Below are 17,116 nucleotides of genomic sequence, written 5' to 3' on the forward strand. Positions count from 1 at the left end.
TGAGGAAAAAAAATAAGGAAATGAAGAAAAAGTTAACTTTCTTGATATCCATAATCCTCATTTCTAAAGATGGATTTGGCAAATTGTAAATAAACAGTTTGACACTATGTCATGTTTCGAGTGGGGCAGCATTTGCCTATTAGTTTAATTTAAGTATGCAATTTCTGTATATTGCTTGAAATTTTGCTGAGAATTTCATTCAAGTAGTTTTCTCCTTTCATGTAACAACTACAATCGGATTGATCATGATCTGCGAACGTTGCAAGAGACAGTAAGAGCAAAGAGTTACATACATATATATTCATGAGACTTGATAGCATTGTGTCAATAAACCAGAAAATTGGTTGAATGCTTTACTTCTTCTGACAGAATAAACTGAGTAAGATCTACAGAGCAAGTAGTGGTAAACGTTAGTTAGTTAAGCCCGTGAACACGGGCAATCAACTAGCAAATTTTTTTCCTACAGTGGCATCTAACTTAGATTAGGAAACCGGCACTGCAATGAGGAGCAAAGACAGAAAAATAACTGAGCAAAAAAGAAGGCAAGAAGGTGAAAAAACCAGGAGCAAAAATTCATCCTTCTTTATCCATTATTGGATAAAAACTCTAGGTTTTACACAACCCTTCTGATGAACTCAATCATCTGTACTTCATGAAAAAGCATAAGCGCGCACGACATCGATTATTGGAGCTTGACAAATTGGACATTTTCCACTGCCCCATTGCAGGTCACTGGCGCACTTGAAGCACGTACACATGTGCCCACATCTGAAGAGCCATTAGAAGATATTAGACTACTGGTATATATCAATGCTATTAAGACATTAAGGCTTTTATCATGGAATCAATTCAATATGGCTTCTCAATCTGATGAAAGCAAATATTATCTCAATTGATTTTGGCAAGATACCTGTAAAGAAGAGAATCTATTTGCATCTCATAGCAAATATAACATCTTCCTCTGCCGGATTTCTTACTTTGTGATGAATCCTTTCTTTTCTTTCTTCCAGTACCTGCCAAAACCATTAGTTACTTCATGAGATACATGTCAACGATTCCGCTAGCTAATGAAAAGCAAAATAATGCGGTGAGATAATATGAGTAAGTTCATTCTGTTTCCTTTCTAAAAGCTAAACGTTAAATGTTCAAGAAGAAGGAAGAAGCAAAGGTCACAGGGTTGAAAATCAGATCAGCAATCTCATCCTTTATCAAGAAGAGAATAGGATATCTAGCATACTTTAGTCCGCTTTCATGATAGGCAACAGAAGCACGTCCTATTCTGACACCACACTAATGGGATGCATATAACCCAAAGAAACCAAGGAAATGATGCTACTGGTTAGGGAAACGGGAACATATTTTATACTTCAAAACCGTACCTGAATGACATGAAGCAGTTGTCACGTCCCGCGTAAGGGATTCTTGTAACTTGACCTGCATGTCAATGCAGCTCTTTACTGATCTTCGTAGTTCAGAGATCTCTTGATGGAGTTGCTCCATGTTGCCTCTCAACTCATAGATGAACTCCATTTCCTGACAATCCCGGACACCATTATAACTATGTTTAAATGATCCGAGAATGACAAGTAACTTTTTTGCAATAGCTACTTACTATTGAAGGATGATTAGTGAAGGAAGAGCTTGGTTGAGTTTCCGGAGGGGAAGAAGGTGAGAGAGGTTGTTCGGGAGATTCAAATTCAGTTGGATCAAAGTAGTTATCACCCACTTCATTATCTTGATTGTAGTCCCACGATGTTGTTTGTCCAAAATAATCCTGGGATTCAGTGTATTCTCGTCCTGTTTGGATCTCATCCGACTCATCTTCTCCAAGATCATTACTGTGATCCGCAATTTCTTCTTCCTCTTCTACTCTTTCTTCAGGTTCTTTCTGTACTTCTTGCATTTCTACCTCCTTTGTCACTTCTTCTTCCACTTGATATGACTTGTACTCTTCCTGTCTCTGATTGGCCTGTTCATTTGGTTGACTTTGTGTGCGTGACATCATCAGTCTATCTATACCCTCTCTCAGACCACTGGAAAGGAAATTTGAAACGCTTTTTCTACAAATATAAGAGGAGAATGACTATTAATAGAACAAAAGTAACAAAATATCCTATCTAAAGTTAAATTTAGCATATAAATTAGATCAGCAAGACATTCTGTATAAATAAAATTTCGTGCCTGCATAAAAAGTCGAATGAAATTTCAGTAACTCGAAGGTAACAAAAGACAAGGAAAGAAGCGAATTAGGCAACTTCATCATGAAACCAAGAATGCAGAAGACTGCACTTGTAGGTTAAGCTGTTAAGGCCTATATATACACAAATTAGATTAAAAGTTCTTTTGTTTTGTCTTCAAACGAACTCTTGCTTTAGTTGCTTTTTCGACGACATGCCACATTTGAACTTGGAAAGCTCTGCAACTCTGCCCTTTAGATAAAAAAAATTAATCTGACATTGTCAAACAATAATGTAAAGCTACTGTTGGTGGATTTTCTTCATGTTGTGAAAGAGAAACGTATCCTTTTTCTATACAACTTGTGTGACTACTTTAAGTAGCTCGATTTTTTTGTTTTTTTAACCCTAACACAAAACAGGCTCTTTAAGAAGTCACTCAGGATGAGAGAAGAGCTACCACCACCACGACCCCGGCAAGAAGAGTATTGTACAACCAGGAAGTAGGCACAAATGAAGTGGAACACGACTTGGATTGGAGCTTCAATTTTTTATGGACTCAAGTTCTTTTAAATTTTGCATAGCTTACTAACTTTCAGAAATGGTTTAAGAGAAGGGTTTTGTATCTGCTTGCATATTGCTGCCATGGGTAAATAGCAATTGTACTTCAGGAGCTACAAGTATCCATTTACATCTATAGTACTACCTAGTTCGCTAAATTATTTTACCCATTTTACAGCACATAGACTTATAATATTTGCTATAATATTTTTAAACATTAAAGAAATGCACATAGTGAATTCTCTAACGCTAAATTTCTTCTGAAATAAATTTGTTCCTCTTGAGAGAGCATCGGATTGAATGTACAGGAACAGATACCTGTCAATCTCAAATTATCTCCTAGACAATGCACGTGCAAATGTTCATGTACTGAGTATGCATTAATAGTGATGCCTTTCATGATTTTCAAGTTGATGCAGCAGGTAAAGTTCAACCAGTGGAGTTACGAGCAATGTCCAGTTTACGTGCTTAAAGTCCAGGAATCTGCGAAGAAATAAAAGTGCTAAGTTGAAACAAAGTCCAGTAGCTAATTTACCTATTAAGAAGTTGGCGGATTTCATCATTCTGCATGAACGGATCAAGCATTTCCTGATATCTTGCTTGTCTGAGATCTTCCCAAGTACTACGAGGGCGAGAGACATCACTTATCCAGTCTTGGTTCATATCTACTTCCTGCTCGTAATCATCCTGTAATTCTTCCCATTCGAATGGTTGAAAAACATCAGTTTCCTGACCATAATCACTGACTACTAAGTCCTGATGAGTGCCTTCATCCTCCTTCCAATCACCTTGTGCCTTATACGCATCATCCATAAACCCATTGGTGCTTGCTATAAGATTTTGGTTGCTGGACTCTTCTATTTCTGAATTCTCATTTGCTTCATCCATTTTCATGGAATTTGCTGTCGAGGTAACTTCTGTCTTGCCATCATTTTCAGATCCTGAACTTGTCCTCTGTTGCATAACACCTGAGCTCGAAATAGCTTCTTGATGTAAAATTTCTGACCTCTGTACTTGGACAGCATTTTGACGGACCGTTGTATTTGATTCATGGTAGTTAGTACCTACAATTTGATTTTCTCTAATAGGTTCTTGTGCATCTACGTCATTGTCTACCACAGCTTTAGGTGATTTTGTTGGTTCGGTGAGTTCTTGTTGATGATTCTCTTTTCTTTGTTGATATATCATGGGAGATTTTTCCCCCTCGGTGATTTTATCTACAGCCTCGCCTTGTTGAGATCTCGAATCTGTTCCAGAATGCCGAACCTGCGCCATGAATCTCTCCCTGAAATGACGAGTCTTTTGCCTTAGCTCTTTGAAACAGGATAAAGGTTCTAAGAAGTGATTTACGCTGCAAAACATTGCATGCCAGGAAGAGTAGTTCAACCTAAAATGCGAACTACAAAAGATGACTAATATCCACATCAACTCAGTTGAAACAAGCCGTTCAGAAACCATCAACAGGGAAAAAAATTGTAATCACAAAATTCAAAATGAAATTGTGGAAACAGGTGCATACCTCAAACCAATTGTTATTGCAAATGGAAGCTTACTGCATTACCCTTCCTAATATAAAGTAAATCCTTCCCAACATATCTTTTTATTGAATGCAATGTAGTCCACATCATGAATTGTGGCTTAAATTGGATTCTAAGCTTCATCCTGGCGGGTATGGATTGAGAAAACAATGGAATGACAATACAGGAAGAGGTGCTCAACTCTATCGAATATCAACCCTATGTTTGGATCAACCCCTAGACCACCACCAGAATATGTTCCATCAGTTGCTGTAAGTGAGACAAGGTTCTCAGGCTGATCTTTTGTTGTTGGCAAGGTTCAAAAGTTGATCATTAGAAGGGTCCAGTTGTTATGTAACTTGAGTTGGAACTTCATTGGATTTTACCTTTCAATATAATCTGTTCCCTTCCCCCATCCATATATATAAAAAGAGGCTAAGCTCCAACTAACTGTAAGTCTCATCTATCCATATGCGTAATTGCTTTTCCTAATCATGTGATGATGATATTGATAAACAAATACAGCTGAGCTCTCCATGTCCACATGCAAAGGTACAAATACACTGGTGCAATAAGCATAATGGTAGTGTCATATAGGGGGAACAGAAACTGAACGACGACGACGACAACAACAACAACAGAACAAGCCGTGATTCAAGGATATGGATAGCTGTAGGCAGGCACGGATTTAAGGGGGGGCTGGTGGGGGCTTAAGCCCCCCCCCAAGCCGCCGGAAAACCCCCTATATATAGGGGATTCCAAATGCTTGCTTCTAAAATGCAGTAGGTAACTAGGTAGGTAGGTAGGTACTACCTTTCTCTTCCTATATGTCTCTTAGGATACTGGTATTATTGTCTGAAATTTTCAATAGTTATTTATGTTTTCACCTGCTGGTGATGTAATAACTTGGATTTTCCTAAAATGTTTTGAGCAGGTCTGAACTCTGTAGTTATTCATCATATATTCTGGACTTTGTTAGAGCCTGTGAGACTCGGAAACATAGAGCCTGGGAAACATAGCCTTTTTTTTTATTTCAGATGTTTGGTTGTTGGCAAAGTATTTTTTGTGCATCGCTGTCATGAACTATATGGTGGAGTGGGCTTTCTTTTGTTGATCAAGAAGCTTGCCAACAATAGTTGTTGGTGCTGTTTTAAATGTATGTTCTGGAACAAAGAATGCTGTAAATGTATTTCCTGGAATTTAGAAAAGTTCTTGATTTAACGCTTATGACATCCCTTGTACTTCAAGAAGAATTAAATTTGCAATTACTATCAAAGTTTTCCTGCTATTTCGCTTTTTGACCGCCTTAGTTTTTTATTTTATTTCGAATTCTGATCATGAAATCAATAAGCAGGGTGAGTGATAGATTATTGATAGTTTAGAGTATTTTTTTGGAGCATTTTGAGATTTCCAAGAACTTATCAAATTCATATGAAAGGGGCAATTTTTAAACTATTTTAGTATGCGATGGGCAATTCTTAAACTATTTTTTTGAGCGGTTTATGCCTCCGAGTACTATACATATCTTGATAGGCCTTCTATTTTCGTTGTTTCTTTTGTAGATTTGTAGATTTGGGTAAGTTACATACCCAAAAATTCAGATTTTTGGGTATGTATAATTATATGTTTTTATTATTTTTATAATTATTGATTCTAAATTTTACTTATTAAATATATTTATTTCGTCACAAAAAAAAATTTTTAATACACTTCAGCCCCCCTAAAAATAAATTTCTGGCTCCGTCCCTGGCTGTAGGGATATTCATTTTATGGAAGCGCTAAAGGATGATTGAATATATTACAATTACTGGATGCAGTTTTGACTTTAGCATACACTAGAGAAGTTGCAGTACAGTGTGAATCATGAAAGTTTCTTCTTGTTAAACCAATTGCCAGAATAAGTAATCCAATGTCCGATCACAGTAACAAAACGAAAAGAAAATTAGCATAGCACCAAAGAGTGATCTGATATTCATTTGGATTCCTTAATAAACTAGACAGGGTTTTATATTTCAGATTTCTCTTAGTCAAAGGAAAACCATGGATCCATTTAATCATTCTTATTACAAATTTTCATGTGAATACCATGCGTAGCTTCCCATAAATAGAAATGATCAAGAGCCTTCTGACCTTATATTCACAATGGCTGATGGAGCAAGTCTTTTTGAGTCAAATGATGCAGAATTAGATTGGCGACCATCTTTTCCTTCAGCTCCACGACGCAAGAATCTAACCCGGAGCATAGCCTGGGAACACAACCACATGATAGTTGATAATCCTACTTGACATCTTACCTTTTTTTAACAATTCTCATAGAAGATTTCAAAATTTTGGAAAATAGAGTTGACCTGAATGCGGCCTCTATGTGAGAATCTGGAAACTGCTTTTTTATCTACAAGCCTTTCAAGCTCCCTGTGCCTATCACGCTCCAAGTGCATTAACAAATCAGTGAATGCTTGACGACCTCTAATCCGAGGAGAACTGGAAACTGGAGAGAAAACTCTCTGTTCTGCCTTTTCCAGTGATGTTCGAACACGGGGCAATGAATGTTGGCTAATTGTATCGTTGTGATCTTCACCATTAGACGACAGTTTTTTGATGATATCAGCTACCCTGATTCTCTCACTCTCAGTAGCATCAGAATCTCTACCTCGAGAGGAAGGTGGACCACTCAAGCCTGTTTGATCAGATTCCCAGTCTAGAAACAAGTCCTCACTCTTAGAAGGGGTTGCAGGCCTTAAATCGGCAAATTCCTCACCAGCATCAGCCCCTCGAAGAGGGGCATCAGCATATGAAGAATTATCATTGAAAAACATTACGGAATTGCTCCTAGAGCTACAAACAGGTGAATTGGTTGCGCTGAAGCACCGAGCCTCAGCCTCAAAGTCTCTCCACATCCTCACAAGGAAAGACACTCCGCCTAAACTTTGCGCCTCCACAGAACTTTCAGATTTTACAGGGGAATTCTCCCTTTGGGATCTCAAATCATGCTCTGATGTGATTTCCTCTTGGCTCTTTCCCCTCTGAAATAATGCAACAGGCTCTTGGGGTACAACTTCACGGCTCGTCCCCCTCTGAGAAGCCGAAACAGGCCGCCCTGATGATGGGCTGTCAGGACTTCTTCCCCTCTGAGAATTCAAAACATGCCCTCCTGATGATGTTTTTTCTTGGCTTTTTCTCTCAAAAGCAAATACCATTTCTCTTGCCTTATCCCATTTTTCCCCAGCTCTACTTTCCTTGGGATTATTTTCATTGTTGTTTCTCTGTGGATTGTGAACCCACAAATCGGTAAAATCAATATGATGACGAGGAGAATTCTCATTGGAATCTGTATGACCAGACATTCTCCTGTCATCAAAATTACAAGAATGATGATTATCCTCATTGGTATGACTCCGCGGATTGTGAACCCATAAATCTGTATAATCAATCTGGTGACTCAATTTGCCATTGGAAACAGGGCCAGAATTTCTTGAATGACCTGGACTGCAAGAATTCAGGTGTGTCTGAACCAAGTCCTTGAAATTCTTCTGAAACGCATTGGACTCCCTTGTCCTGTATCGATGATCGTGCCGATTACGATCCTTCAAAACATAACCAAACGGAGAAGATGACGCAATCTCAACCTGAGAAGAAGCCATTTTTGACGAACTCTGATGATCCTGCACTGGAAAAATTACTCAAAAAACCTGAGCTCTCCAATAATTCTTATTCATCGTTTCTTGGTGCAAAGCACGAGGGAAAGAAAACACCGCACTTTATTCAAATGGGTGGAGAGATCAAAGAAGAATGAAGAATAATATTCATAATAAGAACAAGAATCCATTATTATCAAGAAAATGCAGCAAAAAGGCCGTCTAAAATTGTCTGTCAATGACAAACATCTCTCCTTTTTTCTCTCTCAATCTGTCTGTACCGGCAATCTTGGTCTTTTCTATATTGCACCTTGTTTCTGATCCTAATCTTTATTGACTAAATTTAGAAAATGGACCAATAATCAGCAGAAAGGACAATGACTTTAAGGGAGATAAATGAGGGAGGATGTGAAAACGGGGCTAATTTGTTGGAAGTCTTTAATGCCTCAACCGTTCAATTAACTCCTGATTACTCAGATTCTACAGGAACTTTTGAATCCAGAAAAATAGGAAGAAAGAATTTTTGCCAACTGGGATTATCAAAATATGTTTGTGGCTCAAAATTCATCAGACACGGCAGACAGCAATAAAATGGGATGGAATCAATCAAGGAGGACAAAAACACGGATGGAAGCTTCAGATGAAGGGAGAGAATGTTGGAGAAATATCGTAGAGATGACGACAACAGAGGTAGAAGAGGGGTGTGTTGTCTTGATTGATGGATGATTCACAAACGGTTGAGTAGTTTTTTTTGATAGTTTGGTGCAAGAAAAAGGAGGGAGAGAAAAGGAGAGCTTACACTATGAAAGAGTCTAAGAGACGTTGGATTTTAGCCGTTGAGAAATTTGTTTGTAGGGCCAGATAATGAATATTACTTAGAATTATTGTTGCTAGCAATGTAAGGCTAAGGTTATTAGCACTTAGCGGTCAAGCCAACCAAAATTTCCATTCTTGTACATCTTTCTTTTACATTTTCTACACTTTCTTGACTTTCTTTTTTTGTGTAAAAAAAAAAAAGAACTTTTTTTTCTTTATAGATTGTTATCTTTTACTTTAAAAAATTCTAAAGGCCTTTTATACTTCTAAAAGCATTTTTTGATTCTGTTTGCATCTAGGAAGCAAGTCAATTGAAAAGGGTTAGTTAGGTATATGGAGAGGAGAAGAGTTTTCATACAATTTAGTTGGTAATACAATTCATCTTGATGACCAACTAAGTCTGCATTGAGTCATCAATTTCGCCTCGAGGGAAGAGGCGAAATTGTACGATTGATTCTTTTTGTGTTTTTAGCAAGAATAAAAGACAAAAACATTTAGGGAAAAAAAAAAAAGAGGCAGAGGAGTTTTTGGTTCTTGAGACTCCTCTTCTGACTTTTCTGTCCTCTTTCTTTTTACGTAGTCAAACTTTCTTCCATCCTACTAATATTGCCCTTGACTTGGGATTGTCTACAGGGTTGCTGACTTTGATTGAATCTGCATGATCATCTTGTCTAAAATATGTATATATATATATATATATATATATATGCATGATCTATATATATACATGATCATGGAACTAATTCTATGCATGGGTTCAAAGCTCACCTTTGTACCAAAGGAAACGATCTTTTTTTGTTTTTTCAATTTTTTTAGTGTAAGTTGAAAATTTCGAACTTAGACCATTCACTATACTCTTTTTTCCTATACCATCCGATTGGTCTCTCCTCAATGAATTGTCCCTCTTTCTTTACCTTTTGTTGAAAAATAGCTTTCTCTTTTTTTTCTTTTTTTGTCTGAAATATCAACAATGAGAATTGATTTATAATAATGTCTTCTTTAGCAATTGTATTTGATGTAGAAAAACTACAACATGCTCTAACTCTCTAAGTTTTTAGTTTCATTTCTTTGGTCCTAAATAAATAAATAAATATATGTATATATATATAGACACACAAACATAAAACCATTCAAACAAATCTTGTGTCAATCTACAATATATATTCTTTTTTAAAAGAATTATATTTAGAGTTTAAATATTTTATATGTGGGTAAAAATAAAGGATTAATTTCTTAATCCAACTCTACTTTTTGGTACGAAACTTTGGATGTTTTAATACACACGAAAATGCACTGCTATTGTACCAGCAATATTTCAGGAGGATCCCAAGGAAAAAATTTTCTCGAATTTTTATTTAAATAAGTATTTGATCAAGATGATGCCGAAGTATATTCAAAATAAACCGATATAATACAATTTATTTTCTTTTTGAAAATATTATTCAAATGTCATCTAATACTAATTTCAGGCACCTCAGAATTAGAGGTTCTGGATTTTAATCTCTCTTTTTCCCTCCCCACCTCTTGAATCTCACATCTTCCCTACTTGGAATTTTTTTTTTTTAAAAAAATATGTTCTTTCTGAAAAGAAATTCAGGTATCATCTAATACTAATAATTTTTTTAGTGATAGACAATATTAAGTGAGTTTTGCACATTCTTAACTTTTTATACTTGCAAATTGCAATACAATTAAGTGGGAAATTGTGCAAAAAAAAAAAAAAAGAGCACAAATTTATGTGTTTTTCTTTGATCTTACGGCAACTTAAAATTAAAAATTGAGCACTACATTACCAACATCACATGTATCAACTATTAGTTTTTCATTTTGGAAACCACTTTTGCATTTACCTATAAATTCAAGACCTCTTAAAAATGATTCTTTTAAAAATTAAAGATTTATTCTAGCAAAACGTTAAAATATCAACAATAGTTCTCTTGTTCATACACAACGAAAAAGTCGTGACGGAAAACGACAGCAAATTTTGCAACAGAAAGCGACAAGAACAGGAAATATCGTGGCTTAAAACTTTACATCCTTAGGTGGACTGCGAGCTAGGCCAGTCCCGTTGGATAACTTAAAAAGAAAAGCTGACGGCCCAGGCCTGCCCACCCACCCAGCTCAGTATGTATTTACAAAAAGCAAACATTGTTGGGCCAATAAATGTTCGGAGCGTGTCGTCTTCTGAGTCCGACTTCCATAATAAAAATAAAAAAGTAATAGAGTGAGTACAAGTTGATTCAATTAATAAGAATAAGTCACTTTCTTATAAGAGGTAGTGTGTTGATCTCCTCCTAGTCAACATAACGGCTGTATTGTATTGTATTGTATTGTATTAGGGGACGATAAGATAAGTCATCATTACAGGAGTATGCTTTGATCCGTGATGGTGATCGGAGTCGAATTTATCTAAATTTTTTATCATCTAAAAAAAATGTAGGGGACATAATTTTTTGCAAATTTCGTGCGCTATAGGTAGTTGAATGACGGTGGTGCTTAAATAATCAAAAAATTGAATGGGTGAGATCAAATGTGAGGAAAAAAAATAAATTTTCTATTAAAAAAATACAAATGCTTCATGTATTGTACTATATTACTGTATAGACAAGTTGGGATCTATTGATGTTTTAAGTAGAATCTCGTTTGAGGTGAAGAACTAGCCAGCCTTGAGGTCCGTTAGGAACCTGCGTTTGAGGATTTTGCTATTCATAATGATCAAAATGGATAAGCATCTTCTTTTTTTTTCTGAGGATTAAGAAAATAAGAAAGAAAAAGAAAAGAAAATGGATGGGTGTAACGTGTGAATTGTGCACAATGTTTTTGAGGATCTTGTAATATCATTTTTCAAAATTTATCTGATAAAGTTTACAATATACCAACCATTCTTCATAACCAAAGGTAAATCTTTGGACTTATAAATTTTAGTTAAGAGTAAATATTGGACATATAAACCTGGGTACTTAAGCATTTATCATCTCATCTAAACTTGTACTTACCAATTTTCTGAGTTTGGACTAGTCATAGATTTTAAGTGACTTTTTAACTCAGTTAATTATAATTTTTTTTTTCATTAATTATGACTTGTTCTCGTGTGATGTAGTTGCTGCAAAACCCTTATTATAGAAATTGATTATAAAGAATAGGATTAATCACACTTCGTCGCCTTAAACTTTGGGAGTAATTATAATTTACCACCTTCAACCTTAAAAATATGTACTTTATCTCTCATAAGGACTAGTCAAAAGCCAGAAATGTAAGATAAAAAATAAAAAAAAAAGAAAGTGCAATGAAATTATATTGTCATTTATTATGAAATTATGTATAACTTGCTATTGTTTTCTTTTATTTCCAAAAGATACATGTGTTCTATATAGTACGTACCATACAAAAATATCAAATTAATAAAAGCTAAACAAATTATTTTTAATTTATTATTCTTAAAATTTTTTCCTGTTGGATTAATGTTCACTACTTAGCGAAAATTGCCAAAACGGGCTTATGAGTCTTATTTTTAAAGTTAGAGGAGAAAAATAGGGACTAAATCAAATTTTAGTTTTTTGGACAAAAGAGGGGACAATAATACTAAAATGATAAATAATTTCAACAACAAAAGGGCAATGTTGTCATAATACTCACGTTCTTTGTTATTATTATTTAATGAAGTTGAGATTTCCAAGATTGACTAGTGGGAATGAAGTATATATTTTTAAGACTAAGGATGGGTAAAGTGTAACTATCTTCAGAATTTGAGGGAGCAAAGTGTGAGTAATCCTAAAGGATAATGACAATAAGCTAAAACTATTGATTGACAAATTCTACATTTTAATTTTACTGATTATTAAAAAAAGAGTAAATATTATATACACTGATAGCGTATACACTGTAATAATTGGATTTATGACATATATGTAAAAGTTGAATTTTAAATTTAAATTTTGTATAATTATCATTCATCTTACATTGACAATGTATATATTATCAGTATAAGAATGATTAATCCTTAAAAAAAAATAACTTTTACCATTAATGCATAACAAATAATCTGGATATGAATTTAAGATCTAAATTTTGTATATAATAATCTATATTGACAGTGTATACATTATCATATATGACAAATAATCTAAATATCATGTTTTGCTTGGATTGCGATTTTTCGCAAAAATTTTTTTACGTGTTTTCGTGAGCATATTTCCCAATCATTTTTTTACCTCATATAAATCAAATCGCTATAGTATATTTTTCTACAAAAACTCTTAAAATAGCAATCCAAATAAGAATTTTACATATACATAGTTCGTGTTCGTAAGATTAACTCTATACAAAAATCTGTTGAGTGCAAATTTGAGGAAAGTTTTTGAACTCAAATGCAAACAAGTTTAATTATTGAAACTATTCGGGTTCGATCGTACTAGGAAAAATTCACTTTTCATCCGTAAAATTTGAGTTAGAGACACATTTCGTCCCCAAACTTTTAAACGCACCACAATTAGTACATAAATTAATTATTTTTCATCACATTTAGTCCAAAAAGGTAAATTGTTTAATTTGGATGGAGAAAGTCACGTGTTTGGTACGTGACCGTTAAGCAAAACCAATTTTTCAGTCAAAATTAACGGTCACGTCAGTCTTCTCCATCCAAATTGAATATTTTACCGTTTTTAGATAAAATGTGACCCAAAATAATTAATTTATGTACTAAATATGATGCGTCTAAAAATTTGGGGACGAAATGTGTCTCCAACTCAAAGTTCAAGGACGAAGATTTTTCCGGATCGTATTCTGGGGAGGTAATTAAATTCAGAAAAGGAAATTAAAAAAAAAGGAAAACTCTACTGGCAGCGGTAATCTTTACTCTCGAAGACTGGAACCTATTAAAACAGTGAACAGTCTTCGCTACTGTCATCGAACCATCTGTGAGAGAAGAAAAGTATGCCGGCGACTGCAACGATAATTGGAGCCCTGCTGGGATTGGGGACCCAGATGTACTCCAATGCCCTCCGCAAACTCCCTTACATGCGCCGTCAGTGTTCTTTCTTTGCTATATTCGTTTCTATTTCTATAACCTCAGCGAAATGAAATCAGAACCGAAATGGGGTGGTTCAAGATTGAATTTTTTTGTCTTTTCAATTGTGGGGTTTTTGATTAATGGGCTAATTCAATGATTTCGGCAGATCCGTGGGAACATTTGCTGGGGATGGGATTGGGAGTTGTGCTTGCTAATCAGATGGTGAAGTGGGACGCCAAAGCCCAAGAAGACCTCGATAAGCTCCTTGCTAAAGCTAAGGAAGCTAACGAGCGCCGTTACTTTGGTACTTCTTTTATTTTTCTCCTTTTTCCTTTTTCCTACTACGATTTTTGTTTTCATTTTTTTCCATTATCTTTTTGTTGGGTTTTGTAAAGTTTAAATCTTTGTATCTGTTTTTAGTGTTTTCGCCATCCATTTTGCATATTAGGCGACGTTTTCATTTCATTCAGCCATTTCCTGCTGCTCCTGGTTTTTTTTAATTATTATTTAAATAAATAAATAATAAATTTTATTTTATTTTTAAATAGATGTGTTTGGAGACGAGAAATTAGCAGTGTGGTGTTTTAGTTTGTTGTAAACCCCACGTAATGTGCGTGGCCTTCTGCTTATTGATCGATTTTTTGCCATGCATCAAACAAAAAATTGGAGTTGCTTAGGTAGCTGTTTCCATTTTGATGGCAACATAATAACAAAATGCAATAGACTAATTGGGAAGTGGCATATTCCAGATATTGTTAGTATGACTGCTTTCTTCACTACTTACTGATTGATGCATGAAAGAAAACATTCTTTTGGCGTTTTAAGAAGCGTAGGTTGGTCATGTGTACTTCTCCATATTCTTCTACATGGAGTTGATCTAGGGAAATGCTTGGTGGTGAATTTGTCAGGCTATTTGTTTGGAATCATTGATTTGTAGTTTTTGGATGGTATATCTTGGCATGGTATCCAATTTAAAGCTTGATGTAGTGGTGCATTGGGATTGTTATGTTTGTTTCTGACACTGTTTTGATCAATTTGGGATAATGTTGGTTTGTCCACTTGGTTGTTGAGTTAAATCCTTGTTTCTGCGCAGCATCATTTTTTCAAGTCGACTTCTATTTACCTGTTTGTCTTGAGTATGTTGGATAGGATCCTCTTCCTGAAAATTCTAACATTCTACTGTTTCTTATCTAGTCTACCTAAAGGCCTTAGGACAGGAAGTACATTTTGGCTGCCTTTATGAGGTAGGGAAGCCTTATTAGCATTTTTTTTACAGGATGAGATTTAAGCTTGCCTTGCCGCAGAAGACAAAATCCCAGATCAAGTTTGGAAAGTGGGAAAGTTGGTTCTGTGTTAGTTTAGTGTGGGAAATTCAAACCTCATGCATCTCTAGTACATAGAATGAATCAGAATATTGTCAAATGAAGCTTGATCTTTCTTTCCTTTGACTTAGATAATATGTTTGGGCTTGCCAATAATTATAGTACTCACTTTTGCATAGCTAAGCTTTGCTGTTGCTTTTAATGGCATTTGTTTTCTTAATTCTATGGGGCATAACCTTCTTCATCATGCTCCCTAGTTTACTACTTCAATTTGGCTGGGACTGGCATTTGTATGCATTATTCTCTAAGTGAGGAGATCCACATGTCATGTCCTGAATATTGCCACTAAACCTTTCTAATCATCAATATCTGAAGAATATTTGTCAAATGAAGCTTGATCTTTCTTTCCTTTGACTTAGATAATATGTTTGGGCTTGCCAATAATTATAGTACTCACTTTTGCATAGCTAAGCTTTGCTGTTGCTTTTAATGGCATTTGTTTTCTTAATTCTATGGGGCATAACCTTCTTCATCATGCTCCCTAGTTTACTACTTCAATTTGGCTGGGACTGGCATTTGTATGCATTATTCTCTAAGTGAGGAGATCCACATGTCATGTCCTGAATATTGCCACTAAACCTTTCTAATCATCAATATCTGAAGAATATTTGCCTTACTGTCGTCAAAGGACGCACAATTCTTTGACCTTTTCTGCCGGTCGACTTTCCTTAAAAAAAAAAGAAAAGTAAATCGAGAAAACATATAAAAGTAGAATTCTATTAGTAAAGACTGTTAAAAGTGAATTATTATGGCTCCCTGAGTTTTCTTGTCTTCCACTATATTTAACATTCCTTTAACTTTTCTTTTGGCTGCACTACAGTTTGTTGCCCTGATAACTAAAAAGAAGATGACCAAATACACATAATTATTAAATTGTCTAACAAAAGAGGAAAGTGAAGAGCTAGCTGTAAGTAACCAGATGACCAGAAAGTAAAACTAAAAATTATGCTCCCTGCATCCATGTTGCACTTGGAGATGAATACTTTGAAATATGAGCTAACAGCAATTAGTTCTCACTGAGCAGATCATTGTGATTATGGAGCATATTGTAATACCACCCCTCTGATATATGATGCTGGGCCTCCATATTTCAAGGCTTGTGAACTCTGGCAATCACCACTTCATTCACTTCACAGAAGCTTGCATTAATGTGTCAAAATTGAGAGGTTAATTAGGATGATTCTAACTTTGAGGGGAGAGGATTTTCTTGTATGAATTTGTCACAGATGCATATATTTAATGTTGTTATTGGTTTTACTTGAATTTTAAGCCAAGCATTCAGCTGTGCGTTATGCAGAAAGTATTCATTAATTTATTCACAAAAAAATTTATTAATTTTTTGTCACATCATTCAAGAAACTTTCATGCTTCTATCTTTTGAACTTTGTGCTTCTACAATAAATGTAGAATAACATCTTCTGCTATCTTGTGGAACAGAGGTAAATGCTAGATTGTAAATATTCAGTTACTATAGGAAAAAGTAACTGATTGCAATTGAACCTAAATCTGCAGATGATGATGAAGATTAGAGCTCATCAATTTGGAGAGCTCACGAGCTGTGGACAGCCGTATAATGCACTGTAGACATTCTTAGCTTGTTCTCTGTTTGTAATGGTCTTCTTCTTCTCCTTTTAGTTTATACTTGCAGCATTAATGCTTTTGAAATGCTGTCATATTCTGAATTTTCTTATGCAAGAGTTTCATCATCAATAATATACTGTAAAGTTCCCTGGCTGCAAATCCATTGAATGAGAAGGAACGACTCTTTTGTTATGATTGATTACTTAGGAATTGAATTTGTTATCTGCATGTAAAATATGATCATTTACTTTCTTTGTTCACTTCAAAAGCTATGAACGAAAACTCATTCAATTCCATGTTGACTCTTCGTTTTGTATTGTACTTTTGAGCTTTAGGTAGGTAGTGAAATCTGGTTGGAGGTCTAATTTTAGATACAGTAGTAGTTTTTTTTGGATCATAAATGAAGGAGCACTGCTGCTGAAATGGTGCATATAAAGTTGGT

General features: G+C 35.1%; 2 protein-coding genes across 2 annotated transcripts; one reads left to right on the plus strand and one right to left on the minus strand.

The window, feature by feature from the left end:
• Positions 1-296: 296 nt before the first annotated feature.
• Positions 297-8,592, minus strand: LOC113783638. The gene is made up of 7 exons (XM_027329831.1): positions 6,601-8,592; positions 6,383-6,498; positions 3,271-4,020; positions 1,613-2,060; positions 1,380-1,533; positions 911-1,013; positions 297-768 (listed from the first exon to the last, which is right to left on the minus strand). Exons 1-7 carry the CDS (start codon positions 7,891-7,893, stop codon positions 651-653), a joined length of 2,982 nt encoding a protein of 993 aa, XP_027185632.1. The 5' UTR covers positions 7,894-8,592; the 3' UTR covers positions 297-650.
• Positions 8,593-13,552: 4,960 nt separating this feature from the next.
• On the plus strand, positions 13,553-16,921 carry LOC113783034. The gene is made up of 3 exons (XM_027329046.1): positions 13,553-13,726; positions 13,878-14,015; positions 16,606-16,921. The coding sequence occupies exons 1-3, from the start codon at positions 13,636-13,638 to the stop codon at positions 16,620-16,622; spliced, it is 246 nt and encodes an 81-aa protein (XP_027184847.1). The 5' UTR covers positions 13,553-13,635; the 3' UTR covers positions 16,623-16,921.
• Positions 16,922-17,116: the final 195 nt, after the last annotated feature.

This window comes from Coffea eugenioides, chromosome 9 (genome assembly GCF_003713205.1).
Source record: "Coffea eugenioides isolate CCC68of chromosome 9, Ceug_1.0, whole genome shotgun sequence".
Taxonomy (NCBI): Eukaryota; Viridiplantae; Streptophyta; class Magnoliopsida; order Gentianales; family Rubiaceae; genus Coffea; species Coffea eugenioides.

Coding starts and splice junctions, on each gene's coding strand:
- LOC113783034 (XM_027329046.1), top strand. CDS start 13,636: ATGCCGGCGACTGCAACGATAATTGGAGCCCTGCTGGGATTGGGGACC. Junction 13,727..13,877: donor CAAACTCCCTTACATGCGCC/GTCAGTGTTCTT, acceptor TGATTTCGGCAG/ATCCGTGGGAACATTTGCTG.
- LOC113783638 (XM_027329831.1), bottom strand. CDS start 7,893: ATGGCTTCTTCTCAGGTTGAGATTGCGTCATCTTCTCCGTTTGGTTAT. Junction 6,499..6,600: donor CACATAGAGGCCGCATTCAG/GTCAACTCTATT, acceptor TTGTGTTCCCAG/GCTATGCTCCGGGTTAGATT. Junction 769..910: donor ATAGATTCTCTTCTTTACAG/GTATCTTGCCAA, acceptor ATGGCTCTTCAG/ATGTGGGCACATGTGTACGT.